The sequence below is a fragment of the Numida meleagris genome, chromosome 3 (genome assembly GCF_002078875.1).
Source record: "Numida meleagris isolate 19003 breed g44 Domestic line chromosome 3, NumMel1.0, whole genome shotgun sequence".
In the NCBI taxonomy this organism is placed as follows: domain Eukaryota; kingdom Metazoa; phylum Chordata; class Aves; order Galliformes; family Numididae; genus Numida; species Numida meleagris.
In genome coordinates, this window is record NC_034411.1 from 82,112,202 (window position 1) to 82,124,990 (window position 12,789).

At 38.5% G+C, this 12,789-nt stretch overlaps 1 protein-coding gene across 26 annotated transcripts in view; it reads right to left on the reverse strand.

Moving 5' to 3' along the window:
• Positions 1–12,789, reverse strand: part of RIMS1 (regulating synaptic membrane exocytosis 1) — a 363,013-nt gene that overhangs the window by 5,981 nt on the left and 344,243 nt on the right. For 24 of the 26 annotated variants that reach the window (XM_021393096.1, XM_021393103.1, XM_021393102.1 and 21 more), the window contains 2 exons: positions 4,795–4,936; positions 1,635–1,747 (listed from right to left, as the gene is read on the reverse strand). In XM_021393096.1, the coding sequence (XP_021248771.1) occupies positions 1,635–1,747; positions 4,795–4,936 (255 nt within the window). Of the gene's footprint in view, positions 1–1,634; positions 1,748–4,794; positions 4,937–12,789 lie in introns of those variants that run through there. The other 2 variants (XM_021393104.1, XM_021393101.1) reach the window with 2 other exon arrangements.

Genomic DNA, 12,789 nt, shown 5'->3' on the forward strand with positions numbered 1-12,789 from the left:
TTTATTTAGTAAATTAGTTTGTTTCTCCTCAGATTGTTGCCGCTGTTCTTTGCTCTCAGGGCCATCTCCCTACCCTTTTCCCCTTTCCCCTTTTCCCGGGACGTGGGCCCTTGGGTCCCCCGTCCCCTTTGTCACGGAATCGGGCCTAACGCCCGTAAACCGTTGACAGCATGAGATTTTCACACGCTTGTCTAATGGAAGATTGAAGCAGTGGTTATACCTTGCTACGTGAGGTATGACAGACCAGCAGGGAAGGTTTTTACCTATCAGACTTTGCTTGAGTAAACATTTTTTGTGCTGCACTAAAAACAGTTTAAAGGAAAATTCTAAGAAGCATTAAGACTACATCTCAGTATCTCACAACCAAATAAAAACATGGTATAGGCAGCCAGAAGGTGGAGCAACAATCCAAATATTTGTCAATGGCATCAGGACATAGAAAATGTGAAAGTTGTAAAAAGTGTTGCAAAGTACTTTTTGGGGGGCTTAAACCTGAGTCTTTACTAAGTAAAACAATTCAAAGAAGTGAAAAAAACACATGACACAAATAATTAGCAGAAAAATAGAAGATTAAAATAAAGATGAATGAAATTTACACCCCTGTATTCATACCAGCAGGGACACTTCAATTTAGAAAATAGTCTCACAAATACCTTGTCTTTCAAAATGCAAAACAAAAGAAAAAAAAAAGTGTTTAATTAGTTTGGTGCTTATCAGTGCTCTAAGTAAGGTGCAGTTATTTGGACTATAAAGCAATGCTTGCCTTACAGGGTACTCAAAGCATCCTCAAGAAAGTTTGTCTCCTGCTCAGAAGATAGCAGGTGAATGGCCTCTCTCTCTCTGTCCTTTTTCAGCAGGATTTCAGTAGCCCTTTCTGGAGCTGATACTTCTGAGAGTGCTGTACTGAAGCACTAGGCACTTATCATTTCCAGCGTGGTAAATGGAGTGTATCAAGGACTCCTCACTTAGGATCCTAAACATGTAACATTTGAAGCATGCCTAAGAATTGCTTAAGTACAAGCAATAAGATATCAAACCTCTCCAAAGATACTTGTACAGTACTGTGCTGCTGCACAGCAGACACACAGACTAGTTTGGAGTACAGAGAAAACTGCACAGTCCCAGGCAACTTCTGTAGGAAAGAATTTTGTCAATAGAAACACTGGCTTTATCAATTACTGATAACTGGGCATTGCAGATGTGGGTAGAAGTTTCATATTCTGGAGTTACTTCAGGATGAATTAAGCTTGGACAAGTGCAGAGTTGGTAAGAAATTGTCCATCACATCCAATATAATCTGTGGCGATCAAATATAAATGCTGAACAGCTGAGATTTCACAGTGATTGGAGAACCCACAATAACTTTCCAGTGGGAAAGAAAGTGCAACCTCTTATCTTCAAACTGCAAATGAGATTAACAGACACTTCACATATGGAGCAACGTTGTTTCTCATCTCATTCTGGATGCCAGCATGCTAGAAATACCAGCAGGAATAACAGTGACTAAGTACACCATTTTCACGTTCACAGTGAAGGAAGCCACTTCGTAAAAGTCTTTTTGGTGCTGTAGCCTAGCAGTGTGTTCGATAGGTACTGGCTAATTATTCATCTAGCACAGAACATATTATTCTTACCCATGGCAGGCGTTGCTAGCGTTTGTCGGCCTACTAACTGTGCAGGTCCCAGTCCATCAAGGAAATCACTGAACTGACTGTCAGCGCCCAGCCGTACCCCAGGAAATATTAAGCTGAAAGAAAATAAAAGCTGCTTAAGTGTAAGAACAGGATTAATTTCCACTGTCCTACAGTATTTCCCCACAAAATACTTCCTACACAAGGCAAGCAGCTCAGAATGTGCAACCACAAACTGTTCTGAATGTCACGAAATGTAGAGGCATTCCTGAACACCTGATTTAATTTTTAATACAATTTTATATCGATACATATACCCAAACGTCATCTGCATCAGTTAAGATAAACAGGAAAAACAAATGCATATGTTAAATGTACTGATTGTTGCAGCTGAAGCCATAAGCTGGCAAACTGTACTAGTGGGGATGAGACCTAGACCTAATGTCCACCCTTTTTCAGGACTGAACTGAATTCACACAGAATATATGTGCATTTCCAAGCTGCTTTTTTGTAATCCAGGATCTCCACTTTCTTTTGAACACATATACATTCTCCAAATAATAACAAAACAAAGAAATGAAAAAATTCAGAGAAAGAATAACCCGTAATGGGAAAACTCAGCTTCAGCTTCCCCATCACAGTCAGCAGGAACAGAATAGACTCTGAACAAAGTCTAGATAGCATCTTACCTGGTTGCCAACCACTGTTCTGTATCTGCTTCTCTCCCAAAGGAAATTCGCTATTAGGCTCAATAAAACAGTGACAAAATTTCCTAATTAAAGTATCTAGTGTGAAAAGCTTTGTTTTCTAGAGATCAGATTTACGTGGTCCACTCAATTCACAGTAAAAATTCCCCGCAAGCCCCAGTTAGTGGGGTACAAATAGTCCATTCCTCTCTTCAAGACTAACTGCTCTCACAATGTTTGCATAAAAATATAGACTGCCTGTAACTGAAATTGGCCAGGAAATATCAGCTTGGTGCTTTTCATTAGAAAACTCTGATTTACCAAAAAGTAAGCTTTTCACAGAAGTTTAAATAAATCTTATTTAAGGTTTCTTTAGGTGGAGGAGAAAAAGAACATTAGAAGCCTCCAGTTCACTCATTAGCCTCCCAGTAATGTCAGTCACCTAACTCCAAGATGCAGGCTCAAGCCTCATACTATGGCTGTCAAGCCATCTAGTCTGCTTCTTGCCCCAGTGGCACTACTCACCACTCCTGCAGCTGCTAGGAATAGTTTCTTGCTTGCTTTTTTGGCATTTCCCCGCTTCTTCCCCACCCCCCAAATTCTTTCCTGTTACATTTTGCTGAAGAATTACTAGCATTAAAAATCTTCAGAGTGTTCTCATTTTTCAGACACCTCTAACTACACAAATAATAACAAAGGGTATGAAGTACTCCATTCTATTTAATAAGCATGAATTGCAACTCATTAAACTCTAATTATGGCTCAAGTAGAAGAGCATAATGTGATACCTGGGGTATTACTGTAGGACTCTGTGATTTCAGCTGAGTTATTTATCTGATTGGTATTGCAAAATGCAGGATGAGGCATGATACTACCTATAAATTAACCATGTGACTCTGTAATTAATGGCAGTATCATAATGCACACACACAAGGAAGGAAAAATTGCCCATGCAAATTCAACACAAACACCTCCTAATTGCCATAATTACCTGCCTACTGTAAGGGTGAACTGCAAACAAAATACCACTCAGGTAACCAAAGCCAAGCTCCTGCAGATGCCTAATCAAAATGATGGGAATCTCATGGGAGGCATGATAAAATTTCTACTCATGGCATTGCATCCTGTTAAAGGAACGTTTCTCCTCCTTCATTGCAGCAAATTACATTTAACTTTTTAACCTGAGTTTTGTTATCTGCCTCCTTTGGACCATTACCCTCGGCTCCCCTTTAGAGCCTCTGTTAAATATCACTGTTCTTCTCACTTCACAGTCCTCACTGTTAGTTTTCTCTTGTCAGGGACTGGAATAGGGATGTAGAGACCAGGGACAGTGGTTAAGGTTAAGGTCAATTGCAAACTGAGTCAGGGAACAAATCTCAGGCATTCTGATGATCAGGAATCAACTAGAAGACCTTGTAATTCTATCAGTGCTGGGCTCCCATCTCTTCTGTATTGTTAACCAGAAATATAGGCCAGTCTACAGCTCCCTATAGGAGGAATTCTTCATTGCCACAGTGGGTGACTGGAGCCTTACAGACTGACAGTTCATTGTAGAGAGATGAAGGACAGGAGGATGGAATGCTGAAGGGCAAAGGTAGTGCCCTATCATCTGATGATGGAGAAACTGCACCTTTACACTTCTCCTTGCCACCATCGTGGCTGACTGGCTTCATCCCTCTTAAAATGTAGGATCCACTATCAGCTGTGTAATAGTGTACACTTTAAAAAGATGAAGCCAAAGAAGTCAAAGTCATCTATTTTTTATCTGGTTTGTAAAAAGAAATTCCATTCCTCCAGTTTTCACTTCTGCAGGGGACAACTTCTAAGAATTCTCTGGTGATCACAGCCTCTGCACACAAGGTAGAGATCCACTGGTATCTGTAGGGAGGCTACAGTATTTATGCACACTTTTGTGTCAAACTGGCCTTTGTTATCCTTTCCTAGAGACTGAGACATTCAGCAGTGAATGAAAACAGCTGCCCCATTACCCACAGTTGTGTGCATGGTTTTAACTGATGGCGCAGTTGGAGTCTGGTTCTACAATTCTCAATAAGAGACTTGGACCAAGTCCAAACTAAACTCTCTTTGTATACAGTACTACTGAACACAGTTTCATATCACAGGGATTTACACACAACATCTGAAGTTTAACTCTGAGTTAATCCAAACACAACTCAAAGACAAGTTTTGTTTTGAGTAATGCAGTCTGAATTCAGTTCTCTTTTGATGGACAAAATGTCTCACAGAATAGCAGCGAAAACGTGAAAGCCTAAGAAGTCCTCTTTCAATTTCAGTCTTCAATATATTTTATTACATGCCCCCAACCAGTTTAGTTTTGCTAAAATTTTCTCAAGAGGAAGAATCTGAGTACGTATAGCTATCCCCTCAGTGCCAGCTGGGACCTCTGTTCACATCCCAAGCTTTCTTTAAAAGACAAGAGGCTTTTCTTACATTACTATAATTTTAATGCCACTTACTTGCCCTCAGAGCTGTAACTATTTATGCTGCCATCAGTGGATTCTCGACTTGGCTGTCGAACCATACGACTTCTCATCTCTGCAGCCATTCCTGTCTCTGTGCTTCTTTGTATCGTGCTCTTTAGTTTCTTATTGCCAGCCTCTGAAAGTAGAGAGAAAAAAAAGTGATAGTTAGAATGAAAGTCTAGCACAAAGCCTTTCCTTGCAGTTTTCCCCAACAAAAGTAAACTGACATCTCTCTTCTTCAGCTGCAAACTGGTCATGGTTTCTCTTTAAAATGGCAGCCATCCTCTATTAATGTGCTATTAATAATCTTTATACAATTAGAAAGTAGACAGGATGGCTGTGATAGTGTATGCTAACCATACACTTGGTAAGTTGTACTTCATCGCATTAGGTTAGGGGAATACAAATTTATGACCGTCTCAGGAGAAAAGAAGAAACAAAACCTTTCATGCATTCAACAGAAAAATGTTAAGCGCTAAAATACTTGGTATCAAAAATATAATATTGTATTTTGACCCAGCAAAATCCTGCTTTCTACAACAAAGTAAATAGTGAGTTTTATGTAATTTCTAAGCAGAATAATCTTTTAGGAATCCCTTTGGAAGATGATGAACTCCTCAGAACCTAAGTTTGCCAATGAACGCTACAAAGTAAAGTGCATTTCATGATATCATTTAACAGCTCGATCTGTTTGGAAAAGTTTCCATCACACTTTTTTTGAATTATCCTTTGAGTTCCACTTGCAAGCTTCTGGGTCACCCTGGAGCAGGGAGACCTTCCAGTCTCTTCCAGGCGCAGGTCCAAGCTCCAGGTGTAACAGCTGATTTACAATGAATTCTACTCCAAATATCATGCTCCTAAAGGATGGCAATTGTTTTGAAAAATCTTTACCTGAAATACTTCTACCAAAGTTTCTACGTAACATAGAAATCTGTGTTGACTTTAGACTCTGTGCCCAGCTCATTTTCTTTTAATTCAGCCTGTCATTCGAAGGGTAACGTTAATCTCTCTCAAGAAGCAGTAGATTTGACAAAGTTTCACATGAACAAATGCAGAAGCCTTCTCCTGCATTTTCCTTTTCATGTAAGTACTTGTTCATTCGCTGTCTGTGAAGTTTCTATTTCCTTTCCACATTCTGTTCATGGGAGCACCTGAAAAAAAAAATGCTTCTTCCATCTTCACCTGCTACAGAGACTGAAAACTTTTTCACTTTCCTATTTCACGCAGACATCACTGATGTTTGGCTATGGCAGATCTTAGCCACACTTCAGACAGAAACCAGGAATGTTGTAGTCCCACCATAGCTTCAACATTCTGGAGAATGGGAGGCCTTTGCTCCTTGGGTCTTCAGAGCTGGTGCAGAGCAGGGAGAAATCCCACAGGATAGATTTCTCTCCAGGGGTTATCACCTATCTGGTGCTGTCAGAGAGATGGATAACATGGCCAAAACAAAAAAGAAAGAATTTGAATACTGAGTGAAGAAGAGACACTGCTGCAGCAAAAGAGGCTGTGTTTTTTCTTGTAAACCTTGAGTAGTTGTTTATTTATGGCCATCCAGAAGCAGAGAAATAAGTACCTCTCAATGGAAGAAATCAGCTACTTCCAGACAGCCACAGACCTTTTACTCCCTTCTGAGGACAACAGCTCTGAGGTTTGGCCCTGTGCTTTTGCTGCAACTCATCCAAATTCCCCGTGGTCAGTTGAAAATGCATTATTCAATGCCTCTAAGCATGCAGGAGACTGGGCTAGAAGAGGTAGAGCAGGATCCACTTCCAGACAATGTAGGTGGCTGTACAGGGTACTTCGTGACACTTAAGTGACTCAATATGTAGGAAAGCAGAATATGACATTTTGAACCTACACTTTACCTTAAAAAAGCAGATAATGTGCACATCTATAATCTAGCATGTCAATACTGAAATGTATGATAAGCATCAAAAATTAATCAAAAGGCAGTCTAAGATATAAAGCCCACAAGCAGAGTCTTTCAACAAAGGACTCTTGTATTTTCAGTAGATATGTATTTGCCACCCATGCTGTCTTCTACTTCTCTCTTCTCTGATAGTGCCTCTGTTTCCATCTGTCCCCAGAAAACAGGTCAGATTTTGTAGTTTACACCCTGCAATGTTTACTCTAGCCAGCCAGATCAGACAGCATGACTGGAAGGATAAAATACAGTAGAGACTGAAAAGCAAGCATCTGAATGGAAGTGCCTGTGAATATTCACAGCTCAGGAAACTTGAGTGATGAGACACAAAAGGATCACCATGACCTTGGCACAAAGCAAGGAGAGAGATGCTGCTTCAGGCCACCTGGACAACATGGTGGATGCAGAAACCCATTGAGAGCCAGTTTGCTTGGAAAGTGTAATAAAAAACATAAAAATAATCACTATAGAAATTTCCATTGATTAAAATTTTTTAAAAAGTACTACTTTAACTTTGAGTCACAGTAGAAGCTGAAAATTGCAAGTGGTTTGTCATGTAAGAGTAATTTAATATTACCATGGATAAAATTCATGTTGCTGCTTGAACATGCTTCTTAGCATCCCAGATGTTAAATGCACAGACTGTGCAAGAGAAATCCTTGCTCTCTGTCTTACCATTCTGGATTTCACTCCTTTTTTCCCCATCAACAATTTCTTTAGGTTGAAGATTAGGAAAAAAAAAATCTTTGTCTCATCTTGTAACTGTTACCAATATCTGCAACATTACTTGGGAAAATTAGAGTCATTTTTCAGATTTTATTTTACAATCTCAATCTTAATATTCTGCAGTACAATAAGATATAACATAAAAGTAACCCAAGGCAGAATGGCAAAATAGATGAATTTTATGGCATAAAGGGAATTGTTTTTGCCCAGGACTAAGAACTGAAACACACATTTCATGGGTTCACAGGTCAGTTATGCATATCATATATATATTTTTTTATGTCTACCTGCAGCACAAAAAGAAATGAGAACAATTTATCTCAGCAGTATACTCTGGTAACCTCAGGAAAGCCTTGTTCTGCATGGCACGAGGTAGTTAGAGCAGAATTGAGCTGGGACTTTTGTTGTAGTAGGCATGTTACGGAGTACTCGGGCTGTAACGTTGAAGGTCCTTCCTCATATGCTTGCTATTGGTTCACCTACTTTACTTGAACCCATGTCATAAGAAGGAGAGGCTGTCCTTCTTTGTTTTCATAACAAGGTGTACAACAACTCCGTGTATGGCCTTTCGGAAGAGAGTGGCCAGAGCGGGATATTCAATATGATTGGCCAGGGGCCTGCGTGAGCTTCTGGAACAGTCTAGTAAAAGATAAGATATACTATATAGTTTTGTAGCTTTTAACAATAAACGCCATTTTGCCGCTCATCATATTGATGTGTAAATGCAACGAGGTGGCCGGGGACAGAAAGTAGTCCTTGCGGGCATGGTGACAAGTTACGAACGGAATATCAGATGTGGTGGTCTTCACTACAGACCTTCTACTATTTCTGGAGGGGGTCAGGTATTGTGGAGTCACTCTGAGGTGCAGCTTCCCATCCTGCATTGACTGCACAATGAAATGTGGGATCTGATCAACTACCAGTGTTTCTCTGGCTCCGTATAATGTGTATTTTTCTGAACTTTCATTTTCTTCTTCTATTGTTTTCAGGTTAGCAGTTCTGCATATAGCTTTGGAACCCTGCCTTTATATGAACAGTAAAATTTCATGAAAAATTTAAGTTCAATATCTGTGCTGTGATACACTGAGATGATTTTCTACTCTTGTCTGAATACTTATTGGAGAGCACTTGGTCCTGATGCTGATTTGTATTAGTTTGACATGTACAGTTAAATTTTATAACATGTGACAGTTATTTGCCTGCACTGTGTAAATGGCATTATACTCATTGTGCAGACTGAAGATAAACTGTCTCTATACGGAATACCATTTAGGGGAAAAATGTATTGCAAAATGTTCTGTATAATTCTATCTGCTCTGTCTATTGTGTAAGGCTTTCTTCAAGCAGAAATGCAGATTAATGTGCATAAATTCCATTCACCCAAACACATAGTTCAACAGGTACAAGCTAGAGAAAAACGATTACAGAACAATTGTGATAAACATTTTCGCAGGTTTGATAACAAATGTAAAAGAATGGTAAAACAGCCATCTGCAGCTGTAAGACATACTTGGCTTGCACACCTTTTGCTGTTCATTACTGGCCCCGTTGCAGCAGCCCAGCTACGACATACCAATGAGCATGTGGCATTTGCTAGTTCATTCTACATTTTATAAATACAGCCTATAGTGATTTTTTATTCTAACAAGAAAAATGTTAATGCAACTGATGTAGTCCAATTTCTGTACTTTTTAATCACCTCCAAACACAGCATCCAGGGAAAAAAATGCTACTGAGAATAGAATTGTATTAGTAAGAAAGAGTTAGTGATAGTACCTATCGAAACAGGATGGCCTACTAGAGATACCTCAAGGGTAGATTACATTTCTACACGCATCCAATTCAGAGAGAACAATGCCAATGCAAACAGCCCCAAATCACCTGTATCCCAGTAGAGGCATGACTGACCACTGCACCACCACTGGCCTGCCTCTCCTATGGGCTATGTACATGCTCTTAAAAAAAGCTGCCACATTTTGCCCTTGTTTCAGTATAAAAAGTCTGAGATAATGTTAGGGGATGTGCCACAGCCTGCTGGAGTTAAGCTTTTATCATGCAATGTAAAGCTGTGTATTTCATGCCATGAGACATCTGGGAATATGCAGGGACATAAGGTTGGTGACTTAGTCAATAGGATGCTTTAAGAGATCACTGTAGGACAAAAAAAAAAAAAAAAAGACATGGTTACTTGTACTGCCTATGGGGAAAGAGATGCCTTGAGAATTGCCCAGAATCTCACCTCAAGACAACTATTTAGATAGCACCAAAAATGGAAGCAAATACACACATGGGTATGTGGTATGTAAAACTGATGACCTGTTCAAGAGAACACTACAGAAAGCAAAGGATACACCATTGCTCAATCCACTAATGGAAATGGTAATAAGCTAGGTGCTAATACTCAAAGTCATTGCTTGACTCAAGGGCAATTCATGGTTTCAAGCATGCTCATGCACAGGAGGAAGGAAGCCTAGAAAGACTACAGTTCCAAGCCAGGTCTGACTGGAGCCTGGCAGGGTCATGGCCATACTGTTGGCCTGCACGTTGCCTGTGTGACCGTGACGTACTATGAAGACTACGCCAATTGAAATATCATGGGTCATACTCAACTAAAGGAACTATGAAAATGAAAGCCAAGGGGCACATTTTCTTCTGGTCCTTTCTAATGTGCTACTTTGCAGCCTCAAATTTGACTGCTGGAAGACCTGCTGAATTACAAGTTGTGCTGCATCCCACACACTCTGCATGTAACACATTTTAACAGCAACAAATTGTTTACACATGAATTGAAAAAGTGCCCCTTGGATATAGTCCTGAAACCAATAGAGAAATAAAAGAAGAAATAATTTTAAGTCCATTTGTTCTTTTACATGTGTACATCTCTCATGTGAACACAACAGCAGATTGCTCTCAAAGACTGAAAGTGCAGAGTGGCAATGCACAGAGGACAAATAGTTAAAACAAATACACAAATACAAATGTTCCCTAGACTTTTGTCTTAAAACACTCCACTGTATTTTCCATTTTGTATGTTTTGCCATATTTTCCTGAGTATATAATGCTGTTCATGAGAAGACATCTGAAATATTCCAGAAATGGTCGTTTAAATGTTACTCCCAACCACTGCATAAAGAAAGCAGAATGCGGTTTATTTTATGTGGTATTTGACCCCAAGGTTTGAAAACCATATATAAAACATTAAATCCTTTTCCCCGTTTCTATTTATTAAGAGAAATCTACAAACAAAATGTATACTATAATAAATAATACAATTTTCTAGAAAGAATATTTACCTTTTCAGCTGGGGTAAACTGTTAAGATAGAACTTTTTGTCAGGAGTTGGGAAAAAATGTATCTCATAACCGTATTTATAAATTCACACATTCAGCTGGAAAACCAGTTTCATTCCTATTAACTATTTTCAGGTAATGCAAAAAAGATAATGCAAGTAATCCTTTCATCTAAAGATTTTTTTTTCCCTTACAAATTTAGAGACGAAAGAATAAAAGCACCAAACCTAACAAAAGATTTGTCTGAAATGTTGCTAATAAGTACATTAACATTTTGGCTTTGAACACTAGGTCACTTGCAAAATATGTGGTATTTCAGCAGTTTTTTCCTGAGTTATTCATTGAAGAGCCAACTTGCAAACTCGGGCTCTTAAAAGTTTGCACTTCAATTTCAAAGGAAGGTAACTTCACTTACTCAACAGTTCCTTCTGACAACTACAAAACTGAAGCAGTACTTTCAAAATGAATGACAGGAACTGATTGAGATCCACGTTCAAAATAAAAGTACACAAGAACTTGAAAAATCAGGCCATTATTTATTACCTGACAATGGCCACTAAGGTTTATGCAACTGCTTTTGAAAATCTTGCCTCCTTACGATGGTATTAGGCATATTTACTAAAAAAAATGTAAAACCGAGCATGTGGCTTTGTATGATTATTCTTATAAATATGATTTTCCCATGTTGGGAAAAAAACCAAACAACCGAGTCTAACCAGGGCATATGTATCTTAAGAGATAGCAAGGGTATCTTCAGAAGTTAAGATATGACTTCTTAAATTACTGGTATTTTTTGTCCAAAGATTTCCAAAGTAATAGTTTTGTCCATACACAAATGAGGTGAAATGAACTGCTGTCTGACAGCCAAAATGAGGCAATCAGTGATGATATACGGCAATGAGCTTTTACTGCTGGGATTGCACTAAACACTATAAACATACAGAAGTAACAGCATCTTAATTATCTTGTTCACGTATATGCAAATAGCTATATAAAATCAGAACATGTAAATGGATCCAATAATAAGTATGCGTATGCCCAGGTCTTCAAATCTTAAAACACGTTTCAGTGAAATTTAGTAACATAAACAAGTCACATTTTCAACAAATTATTTACTATATAAACAGTTTATAAAATTTCAAGTACTTATTTTTTATATATCCTTTAATAGTCAGACACAGAATGAAGAAAGAAGCCCAGAGAACTGTTTGCACTTCAACATTAACGTTTTTACAGCAAAACACAGTGTTACACTGCTCCCTTGTTTAAGACCAGCCAGCTCCTAGAAGGGAATCAGCATATGGCACAGAGAAATCATCTGCCCACTGAAAGGGTATTGGGACACAGCTGCCAGTTAATACAGAAAGGGAGAATGAAATCGTAGTGCAGAAGAAAGTAGAAGAGATACTTCAGAAAAACTAAAACAAAATTGTATTTCTTTAAGGATTTAAACATATTTAAATAACTGTATAATGTCCTGGAGTAGTTTTCAGTTATGTGCTGTCATTACAATTTTAGAGAATGTGAGACTTATTAAATTAAGGGTCATCATAATTACAAATACTTCAGCATTTATCATTCAAATCACAAAATGACAATGTAATGGTTAAAAGACAGTACCTTGCAAGAGAATATCAGCAATAGCCAATTTATAAGATACCACTAATAAGAAAGCTTACTATCTATCTTCAAGCAGTTTCTTGAGAAATATGTGAAAAAAGTAATGGAAACCCAAAGCCTACTTCTTTTAATAGTTTTCATATGATCTTTAAGTGGAAACGTTAGTCAAAACCACTGGTACCAAAGCAACTTTCTAGGAAAAAGGATGTTACATGCTTTTTTTGTGCAACTGATTAGTTTCTGAATAATAACTCAGCCCTAATTTTACAGTACCAACTGCAAACCAGGACACGTTACAGACCTCTCCTTTTACTCACGACAATTATCACCCTAATAATCAATGTTCATATTCTGCATCTTTCCTGCAGTTTGATTTGTTTGGACTGCAACTTTCAAGTCCTTCAAGTTTTATTTCACCACTACCAG